The sequence below is a fragment of the Pelmatolapia mariae genome, linkage group LG7, assembly GCF_036321145.2.
Source record: "Pelmatolapia mariae isolate MD_Pm_ZW linkage group LG7, Pm_UMD_F_2, whole genome shotgun sequence".
Taxonomy (NCBI): domain Eukaryota; kingdom Metazoa; phylum Chordata; class Actinopteri; order Cichliformes; family Cichlidae; genus Pelmatolapia; species Pelmatolapia mariae.
In genome coordinates this window covers 48,286,365-48,311,751 of record NC_086233.1, presented here as the reverse complement: position 1 = coordinate 48,311,751, position 25,387 = coordinate 48,286,365, and the positions used below count along the sequence as shown (strand labels likewise).

The window sequence follows — 25,387 nt, the reverse complement described above, 5'->3', positions numbered from 1 at the left end:
GTTCTCGAGGATTCTTGAATGACATTATTTTTAAAAAAGGATGAACCCACACTGCTTCAATAGTGTTGATCTCTGGGCTCTGGGGAGACCAATCCATGACTGACACTGTTGTGTGCTTTGATGTTTCATGGCACATCAAATTCTGCCAGTGCTTCTTTGTATTCATTCCATAAGTTCAGATAAAATCCCCAACACCACTGACTGAATTCCAAACCCAAACCATGTTTACAGGTGACTGTAGACACTCACTGTTGTATCTCTTTCCAGGCCTCTTCTGGACACATTAACAAAATTTGGGGTCATCACCTCATAAGACTGATTTTAAGTCCAGTTCTTTTGTACTTTGGCATATCTCATCCTTTTCTTGTTTCCATCCCTTAAGAATGGTGTTTTGCCTACCACCCTTCCATTGAGACCATTTCTGATGAGGCTTCAATGAAAAGTAGATGAATCAGTTGAAGGACCACATGCATCTCTCAGGTCCTGTGTCAAGTCTTTGCTTGATTTTTTCCTATTTCTTAAGGACATAACTTTCAGATACTGTCCATCTGATGTAGCTCTTTGAGAATCACTTTGTTGGTGCAAAACTACAATATTATGCCTGTCAGACAGTGTTAAATTACATGTTTTTGCAACAGGCTGCTAGTAACACAGCGTGTAAAGATAAAATTTAGGTACAAGGACTGGACTGAAAATGAATGAAAAAGCAGACAATGTCCAAAGAAGAAACTTTTAAAGACCTTCTGAAAGCCTGAAGAGCTATGGCTCAAGAATAATTCTGGACCAACTCTGGTAATGAAATGAGGGGTGACTCAAGACATCTGCAAAAGATTGTATAAACCTTTAAGATCCATCATGAGGACTTATATAATATAAATGACTAAACTGTACAGTCAATATGCGGCATTTACACCCAAATCACTTTTACTTTAAAGTATAGCGTTAACGTTGGAAAAGAATAACTTCAGCAAACATACATACAACAACAATAAACACGTGAAAATAAAAATTTATTACAATGACAGAATTTGAGCAGTAAAAATTAATTTCTTGTCAATCTAATTACAATCACCTCTATTTACATAGATATATATTTAGGGTATAATCATATGAAGCCATTTGATTGACTTAAGTGCAGAACCCATTATGGGACAGTTTGAACAGTGAATTCTCCACCAATACATCATCGAGACTTTAGATTGCAGACTCCAGTCTAAGAATATAAAGTAAACATTTCTTACCCAAGCAGGAAGTGAACATTGCTCTGAACGTGCTCTATGGTAACTTATGAAGTGTGAAAAAAAAAAAAAAAAGCATTCCCAAACCACAAGAAATACCTACATAATTTATTTAGGAATCTGCTGGATAGGCGTGTGTTCACATGTTATGACAGCAGCCGTGCCCATAGTAATTAATGGATAATTCTCTTTTTCATAAAATCTGTACTATGGCAATCCAAGCATGACATTAGACAATTGCATTAAAAGCATAACCCAAAATTAAAGTCTAAAAATGGATTTCTGACATTGAAGCCTAAACTTTTTAAATGCATGTGGAAAAGATTCATGTGACTGTGCAAAAATAAAAATGGGTAAATCCCATCTCCACAAGAGAGCTTTAAAAACGATGTAAAAACGAGTTACAGTAATTACAATAAAATCAATAAAAACAAAACTGGTGACTCCAGATGCTTTTTACAGATTTCTGGGAGCACTGAGGTAAAACATTTTCAGCCAAGGCAAGCACAGCCAGCAGCTTCACACAACAGATATTAAAGCACAGCAGCCTCTTTAAAAGACTTGATCCATCTGTTAAAAAAAGAAAAAAAGAAATATTAATATTATCACAATATTTTAATATTATTAATATTGTCACTATATGCAATAATAAATAGCATCTCTCTACAGTACTTTTGGGCAGTCTCTGGGCTGTCAGCTTTAAAAATGTAGTAAACTTTGTTTTTGTGGTAGAGTTTGAACTGCGACGTCTGTGAGGAATCAGCTTTTACAACAAATCCCAGCAGGGGCAGACTCTCCAAAGCTGCCACGTCCTGCATGAAGAAATGAAAAACAAACGTTGCATTAATTCTCTTTGTTCCAACTGTCATACTGAGCTTTTATTAATACAAGTAGAAGACTTTACCTCACTTGCTGCGTATTTGTACAGGACCTTGCCTTTAATGACGAACCATAACCTCTTCCCGTGCTTTTTAGCCACCTTGGACGCCTGCAGGTACCCACTCATAGAGGAGTCGTCTGTGTTGGCCGTCACCTTTACAAAGTAAAAGCAATCTGATGAGTTTTCTGAACATTATATGAACCCAAGTTGGGACACTGTAAAATGTAAATATAAACAGAATGCAAATCTTATAAATCCAAATTTTTATAACAAGAGAAATTGAAAATATTAAATGTTTAGAAATTTTACTATTTAATGAAAAATATTAACTCATTTTAAATTTGATGGCAGCAAAACTTCTCAAAAAGCTGGAACAGGGGGGAATAAAGGCTGGAAAGAACTTTCTACAACTAATTAACCTGGATACATAAAGTCTTCAAAAGATTCAGAGATTCTGGAGAAATCTATCATGCAAAGACGAAGCCATATGTGAACATGATCTAGAATCACTGCCATCTTCTCTGGACCAAAACTCATTTAAAATGGACTAAGGCAGGGGTGTCCAACTCCAGGCCTCGAGTGCCGGTGTCCTGCAGGTTTTAGGTGTGTCTTTGATCCAACACAGCTGATTCAAATGGCTAAATTACCTCCTTAACATGTCTTGAAGTTCTCCAGAGGCCTGGTAATGAACTAATCATTTGATTCAGGTGTGCTGACCCAGGGTGATATCTAAAACCTGCAGGACACCGGCCCTTGAGGCCTGGAGTTGGGCACCCCTGCGATAAGGGGTCTTCTGGTCCTCTGGTGGTGTCCATGGAACAGTTTTCCGCTTTCCCTTAGTCCAGGGGTATGCAACTCCAGGCCTCGAGTGCCAGTGTCCTGCAGGTTTTATGAACTTCAAGACATGTTGAGGAGGTAATTTTAAATCAGCTGAGTTGGATCAAGAACACATCTAAAACCTGCAGGACACCAGCCCTCGAGGCCTGGAGTTGGACACCCCTGCCTTATCAGCATTCAGTACAAAAGCCTGGATCTCTGATGGTACGGGGGTCGCACAAGAGCTTATGGAATTTGCAGCTTGCATATCTGAAAAGCCATTATTAATGCTGAGAGGTATTAAAAGCAATATATGGTCCCATGCAGATGACATCTTTTTCAGTGAAGACCTTGTATACTTCAGCAAGAAAATGCTAAACTGTATACATCAACAGTCCGGATCTTTAACCTACTGAAAACATTTCAAGCACCATAAAACAATAAATACGTTAAAGAAGACCCAGGACTGTTCAGCAGTTAGAATCCTATATCAGACAAAAATGGGACAACATTCCTCTCTTGAAAGTCCAGCAGAGTCCAAAGTTTTAAACATCTGGGAACTGCCCAGATGTTTAAAAAAAATTTCTATTGTTCTATTGTGAATAATAAATAAACTACTTCAGTAATGAGGTTGTAATGGAAAGTGTATACAGATGAGGGCGACATATGAACTACCTCTTTGAGGGTTGCGGGTATCAACTTCTGCTTTTTGTGGAAAGTAAACGCAGTTCTTTTTCCAAGTTGATGGGTCTGTTCGCCTTTCTGCTCCAAAAGAACTTGGAAACACTGGTCACACACTCGAGTAAACTTGTTCTTTTTATATTCGAGAGGGAATTCATTGGAGGAGCAAGATTGGCACACAATCTGGTGAAAGAATAAAGCACAAGTTTTACTTTTTTTGCCCTTCCATCTCTCCCTCATTCTGGACAGTAAGCATGTTGTACAACTGATGCCTCACCTTTCCGCACGCACGGCAGTGATGTCTCCTCCACGTTTGGGTGAACTTGGAGGTGCAGACCATACACATGGAGGCCCGCTTGTCAGGGATCCATATGGGGGCTTTGGATCCCAAAGGAGCACCATCGCCAACATCAGTGCCATCCAGCTGAATATGAGTGGTACAAAAAAAATGAAGGCACACAGGAGTTTCAGTGGCTGCTCACACAATGTTAAATGTTGCTCACATATTGCAACAGCTGGAGATGTACTTTTTTAAGTGATCTTACCACATCTTGAGGCTTGCCAGGGGTAAAGCTGCTCGTCTTCTTGGTGTGTTCACTGATCGCTGTGGAAATCGCTTCAAGCCATTCGTCCTGTTCCTTGGCCGAGCTACAGAAAGAGAAAACAGAGCGTATGTGAAAAAACAAAACAAAATAGATTCAAGCAAAAAAAAAGAAAAAAGAAAAAAAAGAACATACACTAATGAAATAAAATGTAATAACAACAACAACACACCATCTTAAATTACAAAGGCCTCTTTCATTTCTGATCATTACCTCGCGGAGAGAATGAAAGAGCGCTCTACACTCACGATGTTCAGCTCGTTCTGATAGGCCTCTTGACTCGGTTTGCTAACCTGTAATTATTTTCACTGTGAGCCGCGATGCCAGCATAAAGATGATCTCGTGATGTGAGAAAATGTGAAAATTGATGAGACAGAATAAGAAAGAGTTCTCACCTTCATTCCTCTGAGGGGCAGCGTGTTTTTGAACATGTATTGGCCTGACTGAACGGGTTTGGTGTACAGCAACATGTCGTTAAACTAAATGGAAAATGACATGAAACATTTTCATTCTGTCATGACCATCGAGTCTCAAATACACCAGTAATAAGATTAATGAGATTATAAAAATGTGGGAAAAATATCAAACAAATGTGGAAAGACATCTGAGCACCTTGAAAGCTAAAGCTATTAATCAATCCAAGTTCCTTATATCAGCTCAACAGAATGTATGACCACATGTTTTACTAGGAAGGGAACCATGAGTGGAGGCACATGACAGAAACACTGCTGTTCGATTGTGATTTGGTTATGAAAGCATAAAATAAAAGGAAATATCGACTATACCAGGAAGAACATTCTGGGCTGCATGACTTTCCTGGACAGCTTCATCAAAATCCCCTCTTTAAGGTATACCTGAAAAAAAGGGGGGAAAAAAGAAATCACAAAAAAGTGTAAATTAGCAAAAAATATCTGACCCTGATCCTCCCTATATTTTACTTTATCACTCTTCTCACTGCCTTTTCTTTATCGAGAACTTCTTCTTGCAACTTGTGAAGAAAAGTACTTTGCAGAGCTTGAAGTTCATTATTTTCTCCAATTGATGGCCTAGAGAAGGTCAATATTAGCAGCCCGCCTTAATAATCACGTGGCAACATGGTGGCTCAGTGGTTAGCAAGAACATCCTGGACTCAGGCACACTCCTGTGTGCTGTTTTCATGGTGTCCCAGTGCTTGTGTGGGAGCTTCAGTTTCGCCCATCAACAAATAACATGCTACGTTAACGCTGCCTACGTCAGCCCAGGAAACTCTTGCAAAACATATTGTTAATCTCAACTAAGGAAACATTGCGTTCCCACTTTCTCACCAAGTGGAACAACTCAGTTAAATATGCCCAAGCATGGTATGTAAAGATCAGGCTAGTCAAATAAACCAGACTCTGGTGGTTACACCTGCTTGAGTACAGTATGTATCGCCTAACGGGAAACCAGTTTAGCTGCTTCAGTTTTTCCCAGGGTCCTTCATGCTGGAAAAGCGTGATGGCTCACTGGGACATTAGAATCAGAGAGACATCATCCGTGTTAGCACAACCTTTGCTTTTCCTACATTGACATTGCGTGTCAATGTGTGTGTATGTACTAAATCTTACAAAAGCTTTATGACCTCACCCGGCCAGGCTGGACAATCTCATGGTTGCCAATTAGACGGCACTGGACACGGATCAAACTCTGGAAGATATCCTGAGAAAAAAAACGAGTGGAATGTGTAAGTAACGTGTATTAGGGATTTACCATGTGATTGCTTATCATGAAATTTCTATTTTGCTCTCACCCCTTGTTTCATGAAGTCATTTGCATGACTGGCCACCTCTTTCACTATAGCAAGGGCAGCTGAATGGACACAAATTTGTAATTGCCACACACATGACAAGAAATATTTCCATTCGACTAAAACCATCAAGAATATTTACGGATCTGCAGATTTAAAGAAATTAATAAAAATAAAGGTTATGTCGTTACCTTCTGTGTCTTTGTAGTCGTCTGCATCTTCAGGCAGGTTTTTTAGATAATCTAAAACAAAATAAAAAAACATTTAAGTTTTGCGATCAACAGTGTAACCACAACAAGTGATCAATAAGTACGCAAATGGGTGTTAAGGGCTCAGTTTCTATATCCAATTCCTGGAATGATTCAGAACTTAAATCCTGGATGAAAAGGTCTTCAGGTGTTTACGTAACGCAGCTATACAAGAGTGACGTGGGAAACATTCATCATATGTTGGCACTGACCGATTAACCAGACTCGTGAATCCACAAGCTCACTCTTGTTGAAGCTTATGTTATGTCACCAAATCTGATTCGGACTGCACTTCAAAAGCCTTATTATACAAGGAGTCAAGAAGGAGCACAAAAGATTTTCGTAATAAGCACCAGAGGGCAGCATGATGCCTGAGATGAGACATCAAAAGCTGCGCCAACATGTACAGTTTAGGAGTCCAAAACTACAACAATGAGCTGAGTTTGTACTTAAGTTAAACTCACCTTTAAGTATTAAATAAGAAACATAAAGATCTATTTCAATGACTCTTTATTTACAGGTTTACCTGTGAGTAGCAGCTGATACTGAGGAATCCTCTGTACAGGTTTTAACAGGTAATGCTTCAGAGCCAAGCTGGCGCAGCGTGGACTAGCCTTAACAAAAAAAGAGAACAAAACCAAATCAACATTTAATGGTTTTTGTTTTGTTTTTGAAAAAGGGAGCAAAGACACCCGCTTACACACAGAACAGGTTGAGCACCATTACCTCAAATTCCCGTACTACTGCGCCAAATGCTGGATTCTTCTTAGTCTGCTCATCCAGAAGAACCACATTCCTGTCAAACTCACGAATGTATGTCGAGTACATCTTCAGATAGGGCCCCTGTTTCAGGAAAATGTCTGCTACCTGGGGATTCTCGTTCCTGTAAACAAAACCGAGCAAAAAGAAAAACACTGGTCAGTTCCTCGATCCATCTAGGTGATTAGGTGGGGGGGGGGGGCGGTGAATTATCAAAAACATGTGAAAATATATATTCTTACCCAGAGCTTGAATACTTCCTTGTGGATCATGAACAGAAAAAATTCACCAATGTTCTGAGTTTCCTCTTTACCCGACTAACCACACTTTCAACAGGCATTAACAGCACCACATAGGTATCGTGACTTGATTTAAGACCGTGGGCATTAGTATGGAGTTAAAACATAAAAACATCCCTCTACCTCTGAAGACTATCAGTTATTACTGCATGATTTAGCTCCCAATCGGCAACAAGAGCACATGTAAAGCTCTCAGTAAAAAAAAACTAAAAAACTTTGTTATACCATTTAGCTATTCTTTGTCTCAGTTCAGAGAGGAGGTTTTGGTTGAGTTCGTAGAGTTGTGGGAGGGAGTACAGTATCTGGTTTAGAAGACGGTCCTCAATCACAGGCTTCCCACTCTGGCGAGAGGCTTTAGACACTGCTTCACGAAAGTCCTGTTGATAGACAGATAAAAAGTCAGATGGGCACAGCTTAAGTGCATTCTTAAAAGACAATTAATTTCTGTTTTATTTGCATAGTGCTAAATCACAACAGCTGCCTAAAGGCACTTTATGTTGCAAAGTAAAGACCCTACAATGACACAGAGAAAACCCCCAAAATAAAATGACCCCATATGAGGAAGCACTTGGTGGCAGTGGGAAGGAAAAACTCCCTTTTAACTGGAAAACTCCGGCAGAACCAGGCTCAGGGAGAGGCGGCCATCCCCTGTGACCGGTTAGGGGTTAAGCGGGCAAGACAGGACAAAAGACACACTGTCATTCTTATAAAATAAATCAGGACCAAAGAAATAATAAATAAAGAGCAGCAAACACTGAGGGTACCATTTATGGTTCGCTTTCTGGTGGTTTATAGAGACACATGGCAAATAAAACTGCCAACAGACCATGTACCCAGCAGAGAGCTCCTGTGGTTAACGTGCGATTTCCTCCTACTAAAAAAAAAAAAAAAAAAAAAAAAAAAACAGCTGACAGTGTAGGAGGTGGCTCACATGGTGAAGGATGTAGCAGAAAAAAAAAATTAAAAACATGTACGTTTTACGAGATAAGAAAAAAACTACGTTGCAGACAGTCAGCAGTAACAAACGTGTGACGTTAGGCTTGTTGGTTTTGAGCAAAAGGCCAGTTTGGTTATCTTGTTTCCATTATAACACATGGGTTAGACAAACAAAGCAGCTAAATCAAAGTAGCTTTTATTGTCTGCATTTAGATCCCAAGAACGAGAGCGTCTAAGAATATGCATTACCAGATAAATCAGATAGAATATACATGCTGTGGTGAGTGCTGATGTCTGTTTGAGTATCTGACAGAGCTGGGTAAAATAGAAAGCCACTTCAACATTGCTTTGAACTTCATCTGATCTGTTCTTCACAACTGTGCAATCCACAGAGACTCGAGCGCTTCCCGTGTATGCTATACAGTCATAGACGGGAGTCGTCGCTTATCACTCAAGGCTACTACGTCCTACGTACCAGCCCTGATCAAATTTCCTCACACTTGACACTGCAATTCATCACATCTCCTCTTCCTGAGCAGATATGATGAACTGTCAAGAAAAAGCGAAGACTCAACAAACAAACAGAAACAGATGTGGAGATTCTCGCAGAGATAGGGAGTCCTTTACTTATAGTGACATCACCGATCTAAGAGTGGGTTGGCTAAGAGTTGGTTAGACTGGTTGGACGACACAAAAATATTGTTCTTCCCTTCTTGTCGCATAGCAAACATTGCAGGGGAAGTACAGCATAGGAATCAGATCATTTTTTTGGCAGCGTGAACCATTTGAGGTTAAAACAACGCGACTGTGTTTCATTCAGAGCAAGTGTAGTGTTACAATAAGAACCTTTTATTGCCAGAAGGACGGAGAAAAGTTTATTGTGCCCTTCTATGAGGATCAAATCAAACACATATGGAGAATGTGGGCTCCGACACTAGACCAGCACTGGCTCAAATATATACCCACGGCTCTTTTCATGGCAAACACGGTGGTTGCTTTTGTTTAAAGGGTGACATGTGGAGGTACTCACAACATGAAGCAGCTTCAGGACGTCAACAAACCTGGAAAAACAAAATACAGTTATAATGGTTACACAATCGCTGCCTCCATACAACAATACATCCTCATGTTTTGTGAGGTTTTGACATATCTGTGTGTCTACCCATTACAATGAAGGTGAATGGAATTTTTTTTTCCAGTCAGGCGCTTACACACAGATCCTGCTAGATTCTACCACCTGTTGGATGCAAGTGGAGCAGTGTGTCAAACATATGGCCCAGGGGCCAGAATCAGCCTGACAACGATTCCAGTCAGGCCCGCAGGAAGGCTTTGCAAAATGTGAAGGAGTTCATAGATTTTGAACATTTAACTGTACTTTCACGTTTTACAGCTTTCCCTATGGAGAAAGACCTCCCCCACTGCCATTCATACTACACCAAAGTAGTTTTTTTATTTATATAGCACATTTAATGACCACAGCAACGCTGACCAAAGTGCTGTACAGAAATACAAAATAACTAGTACCAAGTAACTTTTATTATTAGCACCAAGCACCAATTACCTCTCATACTGTACTAAAAGCCAGTGAATACAAATGTATTTTTAGATGAGATTTAAATTGATTGACAGTAGGAGCCTGTCTGATGTGTTGGGGTAGATTATTCCACAGTTTAGGCGCTACGACCCCAAACGCTCGATCACCTCTGTGACCTTGGTATGGCTAAAAGCAAAAGATCATTTGTTCTAAGACATCTAGTGGGCACATAAGGCTGCAAGAGATCAGACAAATACCCAGGAGCCTGTCCATTCAGGGCTTTATAATCAACAACAACATTTTAAAATCAGTTCTGAAGTGAAAAGAGAGCCAGTGGAAAGAGGCAAGCACCAGGGAAATACGTTCACATCTTTTAGTTCGCATCAGAAGGCGAGCTGCAGCATATAATATAGTTACACAATGCAAGACACACACCAGATGATCTGGATGATGAGCTACTACAACTATTTCTTTTGTTGAAATTGCACTTCTTAACAATTAAATGTTTAGTTAAATGGCTTTTTCTCCAGTCTTTTTTCCCCCAGTGTGTAAGTTAATGTTGCAAACACCAAGAGAAACTTTTAATCTACAAAAACCCACAACAAACCTGAGAGACAGACATCCCAAAATCTGGGCAAAATTATCCTAGACTATATGCAGACTATATGGAGTTCAAGAAATGCAAATGACGAAAAAAAAAGGACACTCACACGCTCTCAGAGGTCATAATTTCTTGTGCAATGTTGAATATCTTGTTTTTCTTCTTTTCACTCGCCGTCTGATGAAGACAATAAAAACAGTACAGTTTGAATAAAACAGTACAGTAAATGTAGCACACGTACAAGATGCAATAATAATATATTAATCTATTAGAAACAGCATGAGGATGATGCTATAAATGTTGGGGTTTTTTTGTTGTTTTTTAAAGGAAGGCGTGTTCTCCCCTGCAGGACTAAGTTGCCTGCAACCTTGAAATTCTTGCAATGAGCAAACCCTGTCAGGATCTAACAGCATCTGCTCCTCACCGTTTTCTCCTCTGGCTGCTCAGGGTCACCTTTACTTGAGTCAGAGCTGCTGTCATTCTCGCCTTCATCTTCTGAGGTGGTCTGGATGAAGTCTTCATCAAACGGCACCTCGAGAACAACGTCTTTTTCAAAGGAGCTTCTGTACAAAAAAAAGAAGTCAGAAACACATGTTAGTCAAAGAGCAAAACAGGGACTGACAAACACAAACAGGGCAGGTAGTCTTGACACAGAACTACCTGAAGGCATTTATTCTGCATTTGAAAGGCGCTGACACACCTTTAAAATACACATGGCACACGAGCGAGAGGAAGGGAATTTCAGAAGAATGAGGAAGATTTCTGATATAAAAAAAAAACCCTCCTCAGCATTTAATCCCAAGAATTTCTTATACGGGAGCATTTATTATTAAAAGTCATAGAAATGCACACAGGAAAGGGAGGACTTCACACCTTTAAATGTTAAATCTAATTATCAATGCAATCACAAGCCTACTTCTATTGCAGCTTTTTACATCTGCTCACAGAACTCAGAAATCGTCATGCGTTTGGCAATTTAACCCAGCAGTTTTAAACAGACTTCACATGAACAGCTAACAGGAAATTGTGCCAAAGATGCGCCGCATGTCTAAAATGCCACAATTCCCTGAGGATTCTCAGAAGGCACCTCCCTGAACAAAACTTACAAAGAAAGAAACCAGACAAAGCTAAGGGGGGAAAAAAAACGCAAGAAGCCAGTCTGTGCCCCCTTTACAACAGCTGTAGTACTTCACAGTGAGCGGTCTCTGCTATGAGCCAACGTGTTTCCAACATGTGAGTGTTTGAACCAAAGCGCTGCGACATGCTAAGCTGTTCGAGGCAGCGTGTGCAGTTACACAAACTGTAATCCTGTTATCCAGCTGACTTCTGCAAACTGCTCATTCAAAACCAGACATGTGAAATTCTTTGCCTACTAACAGGATTACTACAAAGATTACTTCAGGGAATATACACACAGGAAAAAATTATAATAAATTAAAAACTGGAGCCAATGAAGACGCAAACTCAGAAACATTTTTTAAAAAAAACAGAAAAGAAAAAAAAGGGGGCAGTTCAACAAAAGTGCAAAAAAGTAAAAACGTATCTATTTAGCACTGATCTGCTTCTTATGATGAATGTATCTAGATCTGCAGAAACAGGGAGCAATATCTAACAGTGCAAACACACAAATCTGTACATAAACAGATTTAATGCACAAATCTGTGATATTTTCTCAGCTTAATTTGTTCATAATCTGCAAACAAAGTTAGAACATGTTCAGGAACAAATAATAAAGGCCTGGATGTCTTAGAAAGCACATCTTAAAACTTTACTATTACCACCACTAATAATGTTGATGATCAAAAATATTTCATCCATCCATTTTCTTCCACTGATTGAATTTAGGATTGAAGGTGGAGGGGAGACGGCAGTAGTTTGGACAAGCTGCTAAAATATTGCACGAAAGCCATTTACAGTCACATTCACACCTATGGCCAATTTAGAATCACTAAATAGCCTAAGATCCATGTCTTTGGACTCTGGCAGGAAGGTGGAGTACCTGGAGAGAAAATGCAAACTCCACACAGAAAGACCGGCCAGCCCGTGGATCAAACCCAGGAGCTTCTTGTTATGAGATGACGGTGCTGTCCAGCACAACACCGTGCCACGACAACACTTTCATTAGCCATTATTTACAGTTTTCCAAAATGACAGAAACAAAATAAAAACACTAATACAATTAAATTAAAAACAGAGGACAAAAATTACATTAAATGTTAAGAAAATGGGAGCAAGAGTAGACAGTGACTCAACATGTAGTAGTAGGCATCTGTAGTTTAACAAACCAATACAAAGACCAAACAAAACTCATCCTTCACACATGACACATTTGGAACAAATGTTCCAGTTACTATGATTATTTAAGTATATCTTATCCTGGTCAGGTACTTCTTATCATGCCTAGAAATGAATGATAAGATGGTGGTTGGCAATATCGCGCGTATGCTGAAGGATGTTTTTTGTTTTGTTTTTCCAGTAAGTGTAGTGCCTTTTTTTTTTTTTTATCTTGGGCTGATAGATCGGACGCTCCTTGCTTCATTTTGTTCTGGTCTGTTCATGCCGAGACTTTTCTATTTTGTTTGTTTGATTGATTTTTAAACCATAGTTACCATCTCCTGGAAAATACTAATCATCAGCTCTATTATCTGAAGACCCAGAAACAGTTTTGAAAGGTGTTGCTGTTTTTGTGGCTTCCTCCTCTGACACTACTGTTTCCATTTCTTCACCCCTTATTTATTTGCATATTTATTTAGCACTAACTTAATGCATCTTCATTACATCTTAGTGTTGATCATGGGATGCAGATTGCAGATTATTCTAAGTCGCTACAGAACAAAACTGTCCAGTGGACACGCTTCATGAATCTGACGGGAATTTTGTGAGAAGCATAAGCACGTCGCCACCCACACATTTGTGAACAAAGCCCAGAAACTCCTTTTGTTCCCCTAATGCACACATCACTAACAGTTTTATAAACATATATACTTTTTAGCATTAGGTAGTTATAGTTGGGATTGTAGGTTTTTGGTTTGAAAACAAATAAATCTAACTATTAAGTAAAAGGACTAGATGTTGTAGTCCCTGATAATGGACTGATAATGGATAATCATTGTAAAATGAAAAATAAAGTCTTATATTGAGTTCTGATGAAAGGTTTCCTCTTTTAGCAGCAGATTTTTAATTCTATCACCTCCACTCTATTGAACTGAGCCTTTAAGAAGAGAAACAGGTGTAGTTTTAGTGTCTTCCTAACACCAGATAACTGCAGAGCTGCAAACACCAAGACACTGTGAAAGCGCTTCTTAAACCACAGAAATGTGGATTGCATTGATCTAGTATGTATTCTTCCCTTCTAGGCTAAAGATTGTCTCTGCCTTTAATAATAACAACATGTTTATACTTTAAACTTGTGTAGTTTAAGTCAGTGTATCAAGGCTATGCAAGCACACCCTACCTGTCAAACTACCCTGACAGGAATTAGAAAAACAAACAATGTGAAGGCCCTCTGCGCGCTTCCCTTTCGCCCTCTGTCATCAGAAACATATTTTGCAGATGAATGGTTGTTTAAAAAAAAAAATTCAGGACACAATGAAAAATATGCTGTTAAAAATAAATCAGGTTTAGAGATAGTCGAGTACATCAGGTCTACCTGTCACAGAGTGCTGGTGTCTGTTGGTGGTCTTTCTCCAGGGACATATATGGATCCTGCTCCTCATAAATGCCCTCATTATCATACACCGAGCTCTCTGAGGGGTCAGGGTGTAAGTATAAGCCCTGTGGGTCAGTGTAAACTGAGCTCTGCCATGGTTTAGGCTGTGAGTAGGGGTCCTGAGGATATGGCCCTGAATTTTCCACATTGGCGTAGTCTAATATCTCCTCATACACAGGGCTGTCCTCAAATGGGACAACTTCTCCTTCATTTTCTCCGTCCACATTTTGCTCGAACTCAGTAAATGGAGCGGAGAATTTACGTTCGGGATAGTTCTGCCATAGGTCTTCGTCGTTGTCAACACTTAGTTCATTATCATTGGGAGTGTAGTCTGGGAACTGGTCTTCTTTTTCCGTCTGCCTGGGTAACCTACTCGTTGATAATTTCAAGGGCTGTTTCCGGAAAGAAATTGTCTTCTGTACTTTTTTAGAGCGAATGATGTCAGCGCCGGAGAAGGACTTGGCTTTGTTCACACTGGAGCGAGAATGCCTATTAACTTCAGCTGCTGGATGATTACCGCTTGATTTGTCAGTGGAAGGCAGAGGCAGCTCCTCCTTTTTCCCGTGTCCTTCAAACTCCCTTGCTGCTCTCTCCTCAGCGGATCCCTTATTCTGATTCAGCATCTTCTTTCTCTGGGGCTTCTTTGGAGGTACTTTACCCATCCCAGCTTTCTCCGCTGTGGCAACAGGCTGGCTGAGGGCCGGCTGGCTATGCAAAATGCCACAAGCTTCCTCCTCATCACCCTTTGCTTTCCTCTGAATCTTTTTATCCTTTTCAGCGGAGAAATCCATCTCATAAGTGCCACGGCCCCAATCGAGATGTTCCCCTTTCACGTCCTTTGGAATTGCCTGAGGAGCCGAGCTCAGTACTTTTTGGAGCTCAGACAGAAAAGGTTTTTTCTTGGGAGGAGCAGCTGGAGGGGGACAAGTTTTCACTGACAGAAAAGCTGGCAGTTTCTTTTCACTTTCAGGTGCACTGACAGACAGTGATGATGTGCCCTTCCTGTCTGGTGACACCGCCACGTTTTTGGTGTTTATTTCTCTGCCATCTTGGCTTACAGACTCTTCCTTCCCCTTCTCCACCTTTTCCTTATGGTTCTGAACAGCTTGCCTGGGTTTCTGTGGTATAGGGATAGGACTGGACTTCCTAGGGGGAGCTGGGATTAGTTTGGGTCGTGGCACACTGAGAGCATCTTCCTCTGGTACTTGTCCAGGTACAGCGTCAAGAATTTCATCATTTGCCTCATCACCCCGCGTTCTGTGAGGAGAAGTCGGCCGAAAAGCCACCTTAGGACGGGAAATATTAGTATTTACAGTGACATTTTGGTAAATAGCATGTGCGTCTTGAACAGACTGATAGTGAGTATGGGTGGGAGAGGCATTCGTTGTTCTGAAGTATTCATTGTTTATTTTCTCTCTGCTATGTTTGCGGGTGCATTGAGAATTGACGCACGTGCAGTTGTCACTGCTGCACAGACAAATAGGAACAACGTAATCCCAGTCAGGCCTTTTGCTCTCGTGCTGCAGTCCATTTTGGGAAGCAAGACGACCTACAGTCTGGGGGGTATCCGACGCAGATGTCTGACGTGGGCTCGTCCAGACAGGTTGCCTCTCTTCCACGGGAGCGTTGAATTTAGAGGGGCAGGGTTTGGGGGCTAGCGCCGGTTTAACCTTCCTCTGCGTGCCAGGAGATGGTTGCGAGAGGTCACCTTTTCTGGGGATGAAAGGAGATTGCCGTGGACTTTCGTAGTAAGGCAGCTTTGGTTTAGGGGCCACAGGTGGCTTATGCATGCCTGGGAATAGAGAAATTAAATATATGAAGTTGGGATTCGAGGTAAAGTTATTTCCTCTGACTCTCAGGGAAAACAACATCAAAATGACTGTAATCTAAACCCCACGAAAGTTACAACACTTACTGTGTTTTCTTTCACTGCTAATCCTAACCTCGGTATACATCATAAACAACCTCTCCAAGGGTTCAAATATCACATGATTTATGTTTGCCCCTCTATGTAGCAGCACATTACTCCAACTAATAGCTCGCGTCAACATGCAAAAGTGGGGGATTAGCAGGTGGGAGATGAAGAGTGGGAGAAGCAGTAAAATGCAACCCTGTTGACAAGCAGGTTTTCAAGGCGTTGTTTTCAAATATTTCCCTGTTCAACAAGACACAGTTTGAACTGCTGACTGCGAATAAAATCAATACAAAACTCAAGATAATCAAATGTAACTTCATTTAGAGCTATGCTGTTTAAATGAATACCAAGCAGGATGAACCTAAACAGGTGAGATTTATACTGTGGAGGAATAGAAAGAAAAAACATGCTGAACTACAGCATAGAAGTACATCTTCTCTGAGCATTTACTATTTCCCGATTAGCCATTATCAGCTCACCGTGTTCACGTATAAACCAGAAAAGTCATCGAACGGGGAACTTACCTGAGTTCATCATCGCTCCACTCACTTCGCTTCTGTTTTTCTTTCTTTATTGTTTTCCGGTCCTTATATTCAAAATAAATAAATAAATCAGTCCCGCAGACAAAAGTCCTTCATATCCGGATAAAGTTCAGATCGTCGATTCATAATGTGTCAAATAATCGACATTTTCTTTGATTTTAACCCGAGTGGCACACGTGATTCCGCCGCAAACAAGTTCTTCTCTCTGGAGGCGCACCGGCTGTTGCTGTTCTGCGATATGTAGCCAGCCAATAGCCGCGAGCTTCCTTTTTGTTTCCGAGGACGATCCACTAGAGGCCCCCCAGGAGCCACAGACGGCCAGAGTCAATCTTTGCAACCAAATCTTCCACAAATTGGCATTATTATGAGTTGTCACACTGTAAAATCTCTTCTCCACACGGAAACAATAAACACTGACTTGTAGTAAGATTTAATGCTTGCTCATGACTGTTCAGGAATATTGCGAGGTGCCATGCACGCATATCTTTCCTCCTACATCATCTTTTCTATTATTAATGGTATGACTAAGAAGCCAGAACTATGCGAGGAAGCCAGCAGCTTCTTTGTAACACATATTTTACGCAGAGGAAGAAATACTTGGAATATATACATATATATATATATTCCCATCAGTTCCCTCCTTGTGTCAGCTGGTTGATTTTGCATTTAGTTTATTTTTTTTTTTTTACAGGAAGTCACAAAGAAAGTCAGATGACTGACAGCTTGACATGATGAATAATTAGAAGGATTAAATATAAATAATGGATTAGTTGTTGATTTTTTAAGCGCATTTTTGCCATGTTTATTTGGCCAAGTCGAAACTCAATCTCTCATCATTGAATCCAGGAACTTGTGGCAGATCTCTGGCCCCTGATCCATGTTTTATTTCATGGAGGAATATCGAGTGTGTGACAAGACAAGGGAATGCTGGAGGGCGTTTTGGTCTGTTGCTGGAATGATGCAGTGTGATTCCCGTCCCTGCAGAGGAGTTACGTATCTTAAAGCGCTATACAAATGCAGGCCACTTTAAAGAAGCGAAAGTGAAGACTTAATTGATAAGATAAATAAGGACTCAGGCATCATGTTATGTTTCAGTTTTTTTATTCCACAGAGAAATCCGTCAGAATTTCACATAAATGTTGATGAAAATTTTACATTGCCTTCGCCGTTTCCCTTTTCTGTGAAGGACTCGGTGTGAAGTCATGTCCTCAGGTTAGCGCTGTGTCTGCAGCCGCAGGAGTGTTCACAGAATCACTGTGTGCAAAGATCGGAAGAACACCAGTAAAGTGTTCAGCTTTAGAAAGCCAACTTCTGTTATTTGTGGTTCTGTGGTGATGTGTTCCAGTATGCAATAACCGGTTTGATTCATTGGCTTACAGGACATCAAATCAGAGGGGATTGTGGAGTAATACCTGAACTTGTAGTCTGACGGGAGAATCAGACCTAATCTGTAGTCTCTTCTGCTTCTGGAGATTTGCTTTTCAAGGACCCTGGCTGAGAAGCTGTGATCGCTGCATATGTAGCCCGCAAACAGCAGCTTCCCTCTGATATACATCTATCACATGAGCATATAAAAAGTACTTTACACGTCTGGAAGTGGAAGAAAACGCCTCTGCAGTCCCCCACTGCAGTTATTTTTACCCTCCCCACATGTAAAAATGTTAAGCAGGGAGGGCTTTTCTTTGCAGAGACGTGGTTTACAAAAATGTTTCACAACAAAGGTCATACATCATGAGGTTATTTTTAAGTTTTAGATTTCAACATAGATTGGCGTTGATGTGACACCACATCCTGTTATTTGTAATGTCTGTGCTTTCAGAGTTTCTGAGTAGGGTCTGCTGACCTACATTATTTAAGTGCTGACAGTGTGTCATGTGACTATAACTCAGACCTTTATGTTTGATTTACAGAGTGAAGGACGTTAGCAAACATCACTGAAGCAGTTGTCATTAGAGCTCCCTTTTGTATTTCCTTTGAGTCTACTTTTAATACTTTTAAATGAATGTTTGGACATCGGGGGATGGGATGCTTGTTGCTGCCACCCAGTGGGGACCATGAAAGCGTGCACTTTGCATAGCATGCAGCTTTTGGACAAGTCTGCAGTTGGTTTACTGACCAGGACCGTGCCGGGAGCAGCTCTGTGTCGCTGGCGCAGCAGGATGTTCTTGGATTCATAGCAGGGATTCTCCATTTCTATTTCATACCTCACCACACGAAAAGAGTCCATCTGACACTGGATTTTAAGAAAAAAATAAAAATAAAAATCAACCTGTTACTGAATCTGACTGACTCTAAGCAACACTGTTTTTATCCTTGAAAATGTGCCTCAGTATCACTAACATAACTCTTATTTTGCCTAGATTCACACCTGAGTGCAAGGCGATGTTCTGTGTTTGTTCTTCCTCCTGTAAAGATACTCCAGCGAGTCCTGGCCGGGCGTTGCGTGCGTGTCGACAGGCTGACGTGGACAAGTCACACACACAACAAGGATCTGTTGACTCTGTGGAGGCTGGCCCATAATGAGAGCATCATACTCCAGGTCTGTCACTACCGGCATTAGTTTAGTGCTGCAGCAGCAGCTCCTCCGCTGCCCTTCCCCCAGCAGTGCCGCTCTGAGTAGATCCGGGCACACTGTGAGGGGGACAGAGGGGCGGAACGGTGCCACTGCAGGAAGGTGGGTGACGGCGGACATCCGCAATTCTGGATTATTTGGAAGAAAAACTGACCTGGGAGACAGGGAATCTGATGTTTTATAAGGCTAGTAAAACATGTAGCAATTGACTTTTTTCATCAAACTTGAGCGTCTGGTCTTACTCTGGTTTGATGCTCCCGTAAATCCGAAGAGGTCCTAGCTGCGTGAATCCACGTTCCTTCTTTTCAGGCTTTTTAGGTGTCCTGACAACAAACAGGTCAAAAAAAAGTTAAACGGTTCTTCAGTGTGCCTTTCAATAATGCAGCAAAGATCTAGTGCAAGTGTAGCACAAGTGAAGCACTGAAACTGCTCCGCAATGTGTTTCTGTTACTGCAGCTCAAGAATAACTAAAGCAGGTGCCGTTATAACTCGCTGGTTGAGCAGGTACATACACTCGGCTAAGTCCATCATGAAAAAGACATATTTTAACCCTGGAGAACCCATGGGGTCAAATTTGACCCCATGGTTTCCCTAGAAAACCAATGGGGTCGGCTCTGACCCCATGGGTTCTCCAGGGTTAAAATCTCAATGAGACTTTTACCTGGATAAATAAATAATATATATAAATTCTCTTTAGTGTGTTTACTTGGTTAAGTTATCCAGAGTAGAAACATCCAGATACCGCTGTATGTCACATCATTTTCACACATCCACTGGAGCACTGAGCCCTTCTAAATGTTGCCCAGCGGAGCTGTACGTCAGGAAGAAACTGTCCAACTCATTAAATGTTTTTCAAACTGCTACATCATCAGGGTGAAGACTGTGTAATGTTTAATTTCATCTTTGTGAGAGTAGCGAAGGTATTTGCCCAGTGAATTTACAGAGCACCATCGGGTGCCATGTGTCCTGTTTCTAGCAGTTTTGGAAATCGACTGAAGAGCAACATCTCCTGAAAATGTCAGAAAAATGTCCTGACATAACATGTGTGGAAATGGCTTTAGCGTGCACCTAGGCAGCACAACGGGAAAGTCCGGCGCTCTTTCGGCTGATGGCGACAGGTGTCCGTGAAGCTCCCGAAACTCATCTCTGCTATCCTCTGGCTGGACAGGGTTAGCATTTACTCGTTCAGGTAGCTTCACAGAGGGCAGAGCAGCTGACTGTGCCTCTTTTCTCGGCCTGGTCCTCGGTGGGGCATCTGGCATCCGCTTTGAGCCAGGACACTTGATACCTGAAGGAGAGGAAGAGGTCACTCAGAAATGCACACAGATACAGAGTTGCACAGATGACCGTGAACAAGATCCTCATGGAACTATTCAATAATGTCGAGTTTGCAGGATGAAGTGATCCTGTAACTTTTTGCTTCATTGAACTATTCCAAGCAGCTCCGACCAGGTCAGGTTGTCTTGATGTTACCACAACCAGCTGTTGCAGTTTTATCACATGTGGGAAGAACAGGGTGAATGTCAGAGAAGCTAGAGAGGCTATGTTTGGAAGCTGTGAGCGTGTAAGTACCGACAGCCACACGATAACAGTCCAACCAATCTTCCACGGTTTTGTGTACTCTTTGCTGAAGCGTCATCAGTGTCCCGCTAGGATGACCTCTTTTCCAGTGTGCTGACGACTCCTCCTGCCTCTTCCCTTCTCTCACCATCTGGAGAGCATCCCGAGAGCACACCAACTTCTGCCACACAACATTATGTGCACATGGTAGATTATGTTATGTAAAGCATTTAGCTAGCTGCTCTACACACAGTAACCACTGTCTATTTGTGCACAAACGCACTGGTGGCTATTAAGCTAACTGCTCCTCTTTATCTAATCAGCTGTTTGATTCACTCAGTGTCACTTTTCCACTCAGACACAATCATCTGATCATTAAAAGTGTGTTACATGTGTCAGTGGGGGATACAGGAGGTCTTGAGCAGCATCAGAAATAAATGTTTCCTGAGTCTTCAAATAAGGCTGCAAATGCAGAACTGATATTACAGAGAAATATTTTAGCTTCCTCAATATCAAGGTGAAAAACAATGTAATCTTACTGTTTCCTTTGGCTGATTAAGGTGAGGCAGAGCAGAAAGCGGAAGCTGGGCATTTTCATTTTCACACCTGAAGGTGAGCACTGCAGACGTACCGCTGAACAGACTCACAGACACGTGATCAGAAATCTACAGGAGACAAGCAAACACGTTTATCAGTTATTAGAAAATGAAAACCCTAAAGAAAAGCAAAGTGGCATAAAGTGTTAGCAAGTTCTCCTGTCTGCGTCGCCTGAAACGATCCAATCTAAAGCAAAAAAAACCCTGCAGACAATAAAATATGAATCTCTGTGTCCTGTCAGAGACAATTAGTGTTGCTGGGGATTTCTGCTTCAGTAGGAAATCTACACCGTAGCTACATCGTAACCGCAAACCCCACTGAAACCCTACAAAGTGAGCTGATGTGCATGAGAGTGGATTATATATCCTTAACCCTAATGTGTAACATTCACAACAAAACTCCCCCATCATATTTTTATGATTTTTTTCCACGTCTCTTGTGGTTATAGTACCATTACATATGATTTAGCATATGTAATTCCAAAGGCAAAAACCACAGGGACCAAAAATCATTTTGATAGTTTGCTACAAAATGTAATATTCATATTTATTTTCAACTTAGTAATTTTTTAAAGGTTTTTCAGATGTAAAAACATTCTTACATGAACAAAATGAGGAGTGCTGCATGTACTGATTTTATTATTTCATTGAAATTCAATTTAAAAAAAAAATCAATCAGCTGTCTCCCTAGAAATATAAGTACACACTGTGTCAGTGCAGTCCTTAACTATTGTGATTAGCTTATTCGGTACTGCCAATTCCTCCTCTGTGTTTCTGGCTACTTTTGCTCCGAATTTTTCAATTTATTGATGAGAGAATAGCAACAACAACATCGAGAGGAGATTAATTCGTAGACCCCACCTGTATTGCAATCTTTTCCCTGTGATATGTCTTCCAACTCCACTCCTTAGTTTTATTTCCGTAAATATCGCACATGAATCCACCATTGTGGTCCCACAGTGCTGTGACGGCCGAGCTGCATTAACAGTTACAAAAGATTTAAAACAAACAGGCGAAGCATGTGCAAAAGAATTTTGTTATACGTGTATTTTTACATGTTACTTCATATTTTTCAGTAAGAAAAAAAAAAAATGAAAAGAATGGAAGTCCCATGCACTCACCTGAGAGGATGTGTGACGGCCCCGCGCCCAAATGCTGTAATAGTCGCGAGGATGGTGGGAAACTTGCTGTCAGTGAACACATTGGTATAGAAGCCTCCGCAGGGCAGGCCTGAGTGACTCTGGCACACTGCCATGCAACCAGATGGGTAACTGAGGGGCCACAATTACAGGTCATAAGGTCAGCAGCAGTGACACATTTTCCATATGCCCAAATCCACCTTTAATTCTGGACACTCATTAAAATTGAAATCTTTATGAATAAACATGATGAGAGAATTATACTATATGAATGAGGAGCCATCGTTGATCCTGTAGTGCAGTTTTTGCCGGGCAGGATCCCGCTGCTTCACTTCTGGTATCTGTGGCATCCCGTTGACTAAAGAGGAAGGATGGTCCTTCCTTCTCCTGCGTGTCACGTTAGCCTTCGTATCCCCATAGTGACGGAGGATAAGCTGTTCGTTCGGATCCAGCTCAGTTGTTGGCAGTTTTCTATGTTTAAAAAGAACCCAAAACGGTTAAGTGTAAAAGTTTTTGGACAAATGTGACTTTTGTAGTTTTCGTGTGAAGATTCTTGACTGGTTTAGATGTTGTGAAAGGTTTTTTTGAACCATGGAAATAAGCCATCATCTTTTGGTGTTGTTAAATTTGTTGATTTTGCTACTCCTAACGTTTTTGCTCTGTCTCTGATAGGTTTGTTTTTTCCCCCCCCATCTTCAGATGGCCTACGCTTTTACTGACCTTTCTTTGGACCTCATATTGAGAATTTAAATGAAAAACTATCAAATGCAATTGCATCATTTGAAATCAACTCCAGATCTTTTATCTACCTAATTAGTCATGGGATAAAGAGGGAACCGACCTCATTTGACCATCAAACTACAGAGGGTCAATTGTCTAATTTCCTTTGAGTGTCTGACAATGGTAGACTGTATAAAAATGTCCATTGTTTCCAAACAGTTTACGTGAAACCTTTGTCAAACCCTTTGAAATAAAACTAAAAGTCAGCACTTCAACCACATATTGACTGTTTGATTTCAGATCCCCTGTGTTGTGTACAGAGGCAAAATTACAAATAAATGTGTCACTGTCCAAAAGCCTATGGATCTTAATGTATATTAAACAATGCATGTGAAAGTACTGGATTATATTGCTTTAACCAGATAAGGATTTCAGTAACTGATGACCAAATTTAAAATATTTATCAATAGCCTGAAATTCAATCAAAATGGATTCATCATCTGCATTTCATCTGCTGGACAGATCAGCTGACCAACAGGATCTGATCATTTGGAAATGCAAATGCTATTAATGCAAAAACAGAAGCTGACAACTCACTCGGGATTTTTTGCTCCCTGCAGTCTCTCCACCACCCACTGATACAAACCGATCCTGTTAGGCACATCACTGGAGGCTTGATTAGGCTGAGCGATCAAACCTGCACACAAAACACATGACACAGCGGAGGCAGTGACAGAGTCATTTACGCAGTGCTGCAGCTGCATGTCATACCTGCATGTTTACACTTACTGGATGAGATGGAGGGAGTGGCTGCTGTGGAGCTGCCAGCTGTTTAAGAGCAAGAATATGAAACTTAGTCTTAGAAGGATTATAATACAATTTCCAAACTATTTCACGTAAATGCCCCCAAACTCAGAGCGCGCAATGCTCAGAGAAACTGCAAAAAGAAAACAAACAAAAACAAAACCCAAGAGCTACATCTCAGTTTCTACATGCCTCACAAAAGAAGAAGACTGAACAAGTATGGGCTGTTGGAAAGGTCCAATGGGGGTGGGGGGATTATCCTGCCTTCCTGGTATGTTATCTTCCCTTGTAGTGTTTTTATGGCCACAGAAATGTGCCTGAAATTGTTTCTTTTACCTCTACTGCATCTTTGCTCGCTCTTTTTCACACGTGGGTTTAGTTTGACTTGCCACTTTCTCCCTGTGAAACCAGCACTTCCTGCTGCGCACGGGTTCTCCTCTGCCGTTTCCTCCCGGCCGCTGGCTGACACCTGGCGGGGAGGTTGCTGCAGCTTCGGGGAGCCCACAGACTTCGGTAGCTTGTCAGTCAGTTTGGGACTTGAACGCAGCGCCCCTGCAGTCAGATCGTGCCAGGAGCAGTTCAGAATATTTACAACCCCGTGAGGAAGACGCCTCTCATCAGCCCACCTATGCTGCCAAAGCAGACGAGCCAATTCATTTAATAACTGAGGCGCTGCTTGCTTGTATGCCTCGATCGAACCGTTCAGGGTTAAAGCAGACGATGTGCCAGGTTTATCGCCTTCTTCCTTCCTCTCCCCGTTCTCCTCTAGATTACTATGAGAAAATAAGACAGTTTATTTACAGTAAACCACGTTTCCTTCTCCTCCTTTTTTCGGATGCTCCCACAGCAGATCATCTCTGTCAGAATGTGCAAGCCTCTAATTAGCCTACCTTCGTATCCTGCCCTCGAATTGCGCTCCTCCATTGGTCACACTCAAATGTAAGATGTTTCCTCGCTCTCCTTTAACTCGATTTCGTCCTGCTGGCTGCAGAGAGGCAACTGGACGGTAAAAGTTGTGCTCTTTCTTTTAAACTACACAGTCAGCAAAACGCATCCTCACCTCACCTGATCAAAGAAATAAAAGGGCCCCCGTTTGCCTTCTGTTCCACCAGAAGAACTCATTTCTCGTTACAAAGGGAGAAACCCCCCCACACTCAGTATCTCTTTGCAGCAAAGCAAAAGTAACCTAGCTGAGAAAAAGTGCTTCAAGATCAACATTTCACTCCAGCAAATTCCCCCCCTCTCCGTTCATGTTCTCGCCTTGTTGCTTGGATACGCACTTCTCGCGTTACGCGCCGTTAATGATCGACTCTGGGCATCAAATTGAATCTGTGGCAGTGCAAACAACAATACTTACTCTCAATAACAGATAAGGTGTCGAGCGTTTGGCAATGTGGACACACAAAGAGAAAGAAAGGGCGCACAGGTTGATACTGAGGAGCTGCAGCAGTCAGGTGTGCGCTGGGCTGCC

The 25,387-nt window shown here is 41.3% G+C and overlaps 2 protein-coding genes across 5 annotated transcripts; both read right to left on the bottom strand.

The window, feature by feature from the left end:
- Positions 1-1,303: 1,303 nt before the first annotated feature.
- On the bottom strand, positions 1,304-15,858 carry LOC134631800 (FYVE, RhoGEF and PH domain-containing protein 6-like). Its single transcript, XM_063480356.1, has 19 exons — positions 14,009-15,858; positions 10,784-10,922; positions 10,469-10,536; positions 9,255-9,285; positions 7,514-7,665; positions 6,957-7,113; positions 6,757-6,844; positions 6,174-6,224; positions 5,986-6,044; positions 5,823-5,894; positions 5,003-5,071; positions 4,613-4,696; positions 4,431-4,510; positions 4,161-4,263; positions 3,893-4,039; positions 3,610-3,798; positions 2,143-2,271; positions 1,911-2,050; positions 1,304-1,808 (listed from the first exon to the last, which is right to left on the bottom strand). The coding sequence occupies exons 1-19, from the start codon at positions 15,856-15,858 to the stop codon at positions 1,772-1,774; spliced, it is 3,645 nt and encodes a 1,214-aa protein (XP_063336426.1). The 3' UTR covers positions 1,304-1,771.
- Positions 15,859-17,609: 1,751 nt separating this feature from the next.
- LOC134631248 (uncharacterized protein C3orf20-like) lies at positions 17,610-25,080 on the bottom strand. 4 transcript variants are annotated; one of them, XM_063479399.1, is made up of 16 exons: positions 24,982-25,080; positions 24,807-24,901; positions 24,253-24,689; positions 23,902-23,940; positions 23,710-23,809; positions 22,657-22,863; positions 22,375-22,524; positions 22,115-22,229; positions 21,197-21,322; positions 20,670-20,838; positions 20,166-20,385; positions 19,340-19,420; positions 18,894-19,251; positions 18,642-18,758; positions 17,938-18,080; positions 17,610-17,779 (listed from the first exon to the last, which is right to left on the bottom strand). In XM_063479399.1, exons 1-16 carry the CDS (start codon positions 25,036-25,038, stop codon positions 17,734-17,736), a joined length of 2,460 nt encoding a protein of 819 aa, XP_063335469.1. In that variant the 5' UTR covers positions 25,039-25,080; the 3' UTR covers positions 17,610-17,733. The 4 variants fall into 4 exon arrangements, with proteins under 4 accessions (XP_063335469.1, XP_063335468.1, XP_063335471.1 ...); XM_063479398.1 differs by having other exon boundaries at positions 17,610-18,080; XM_063479401.1 differs by lacking the exon at positions 17,938-18,080.
- Positions 25,081-25,387: the final 307 nt, after the last annotated feature.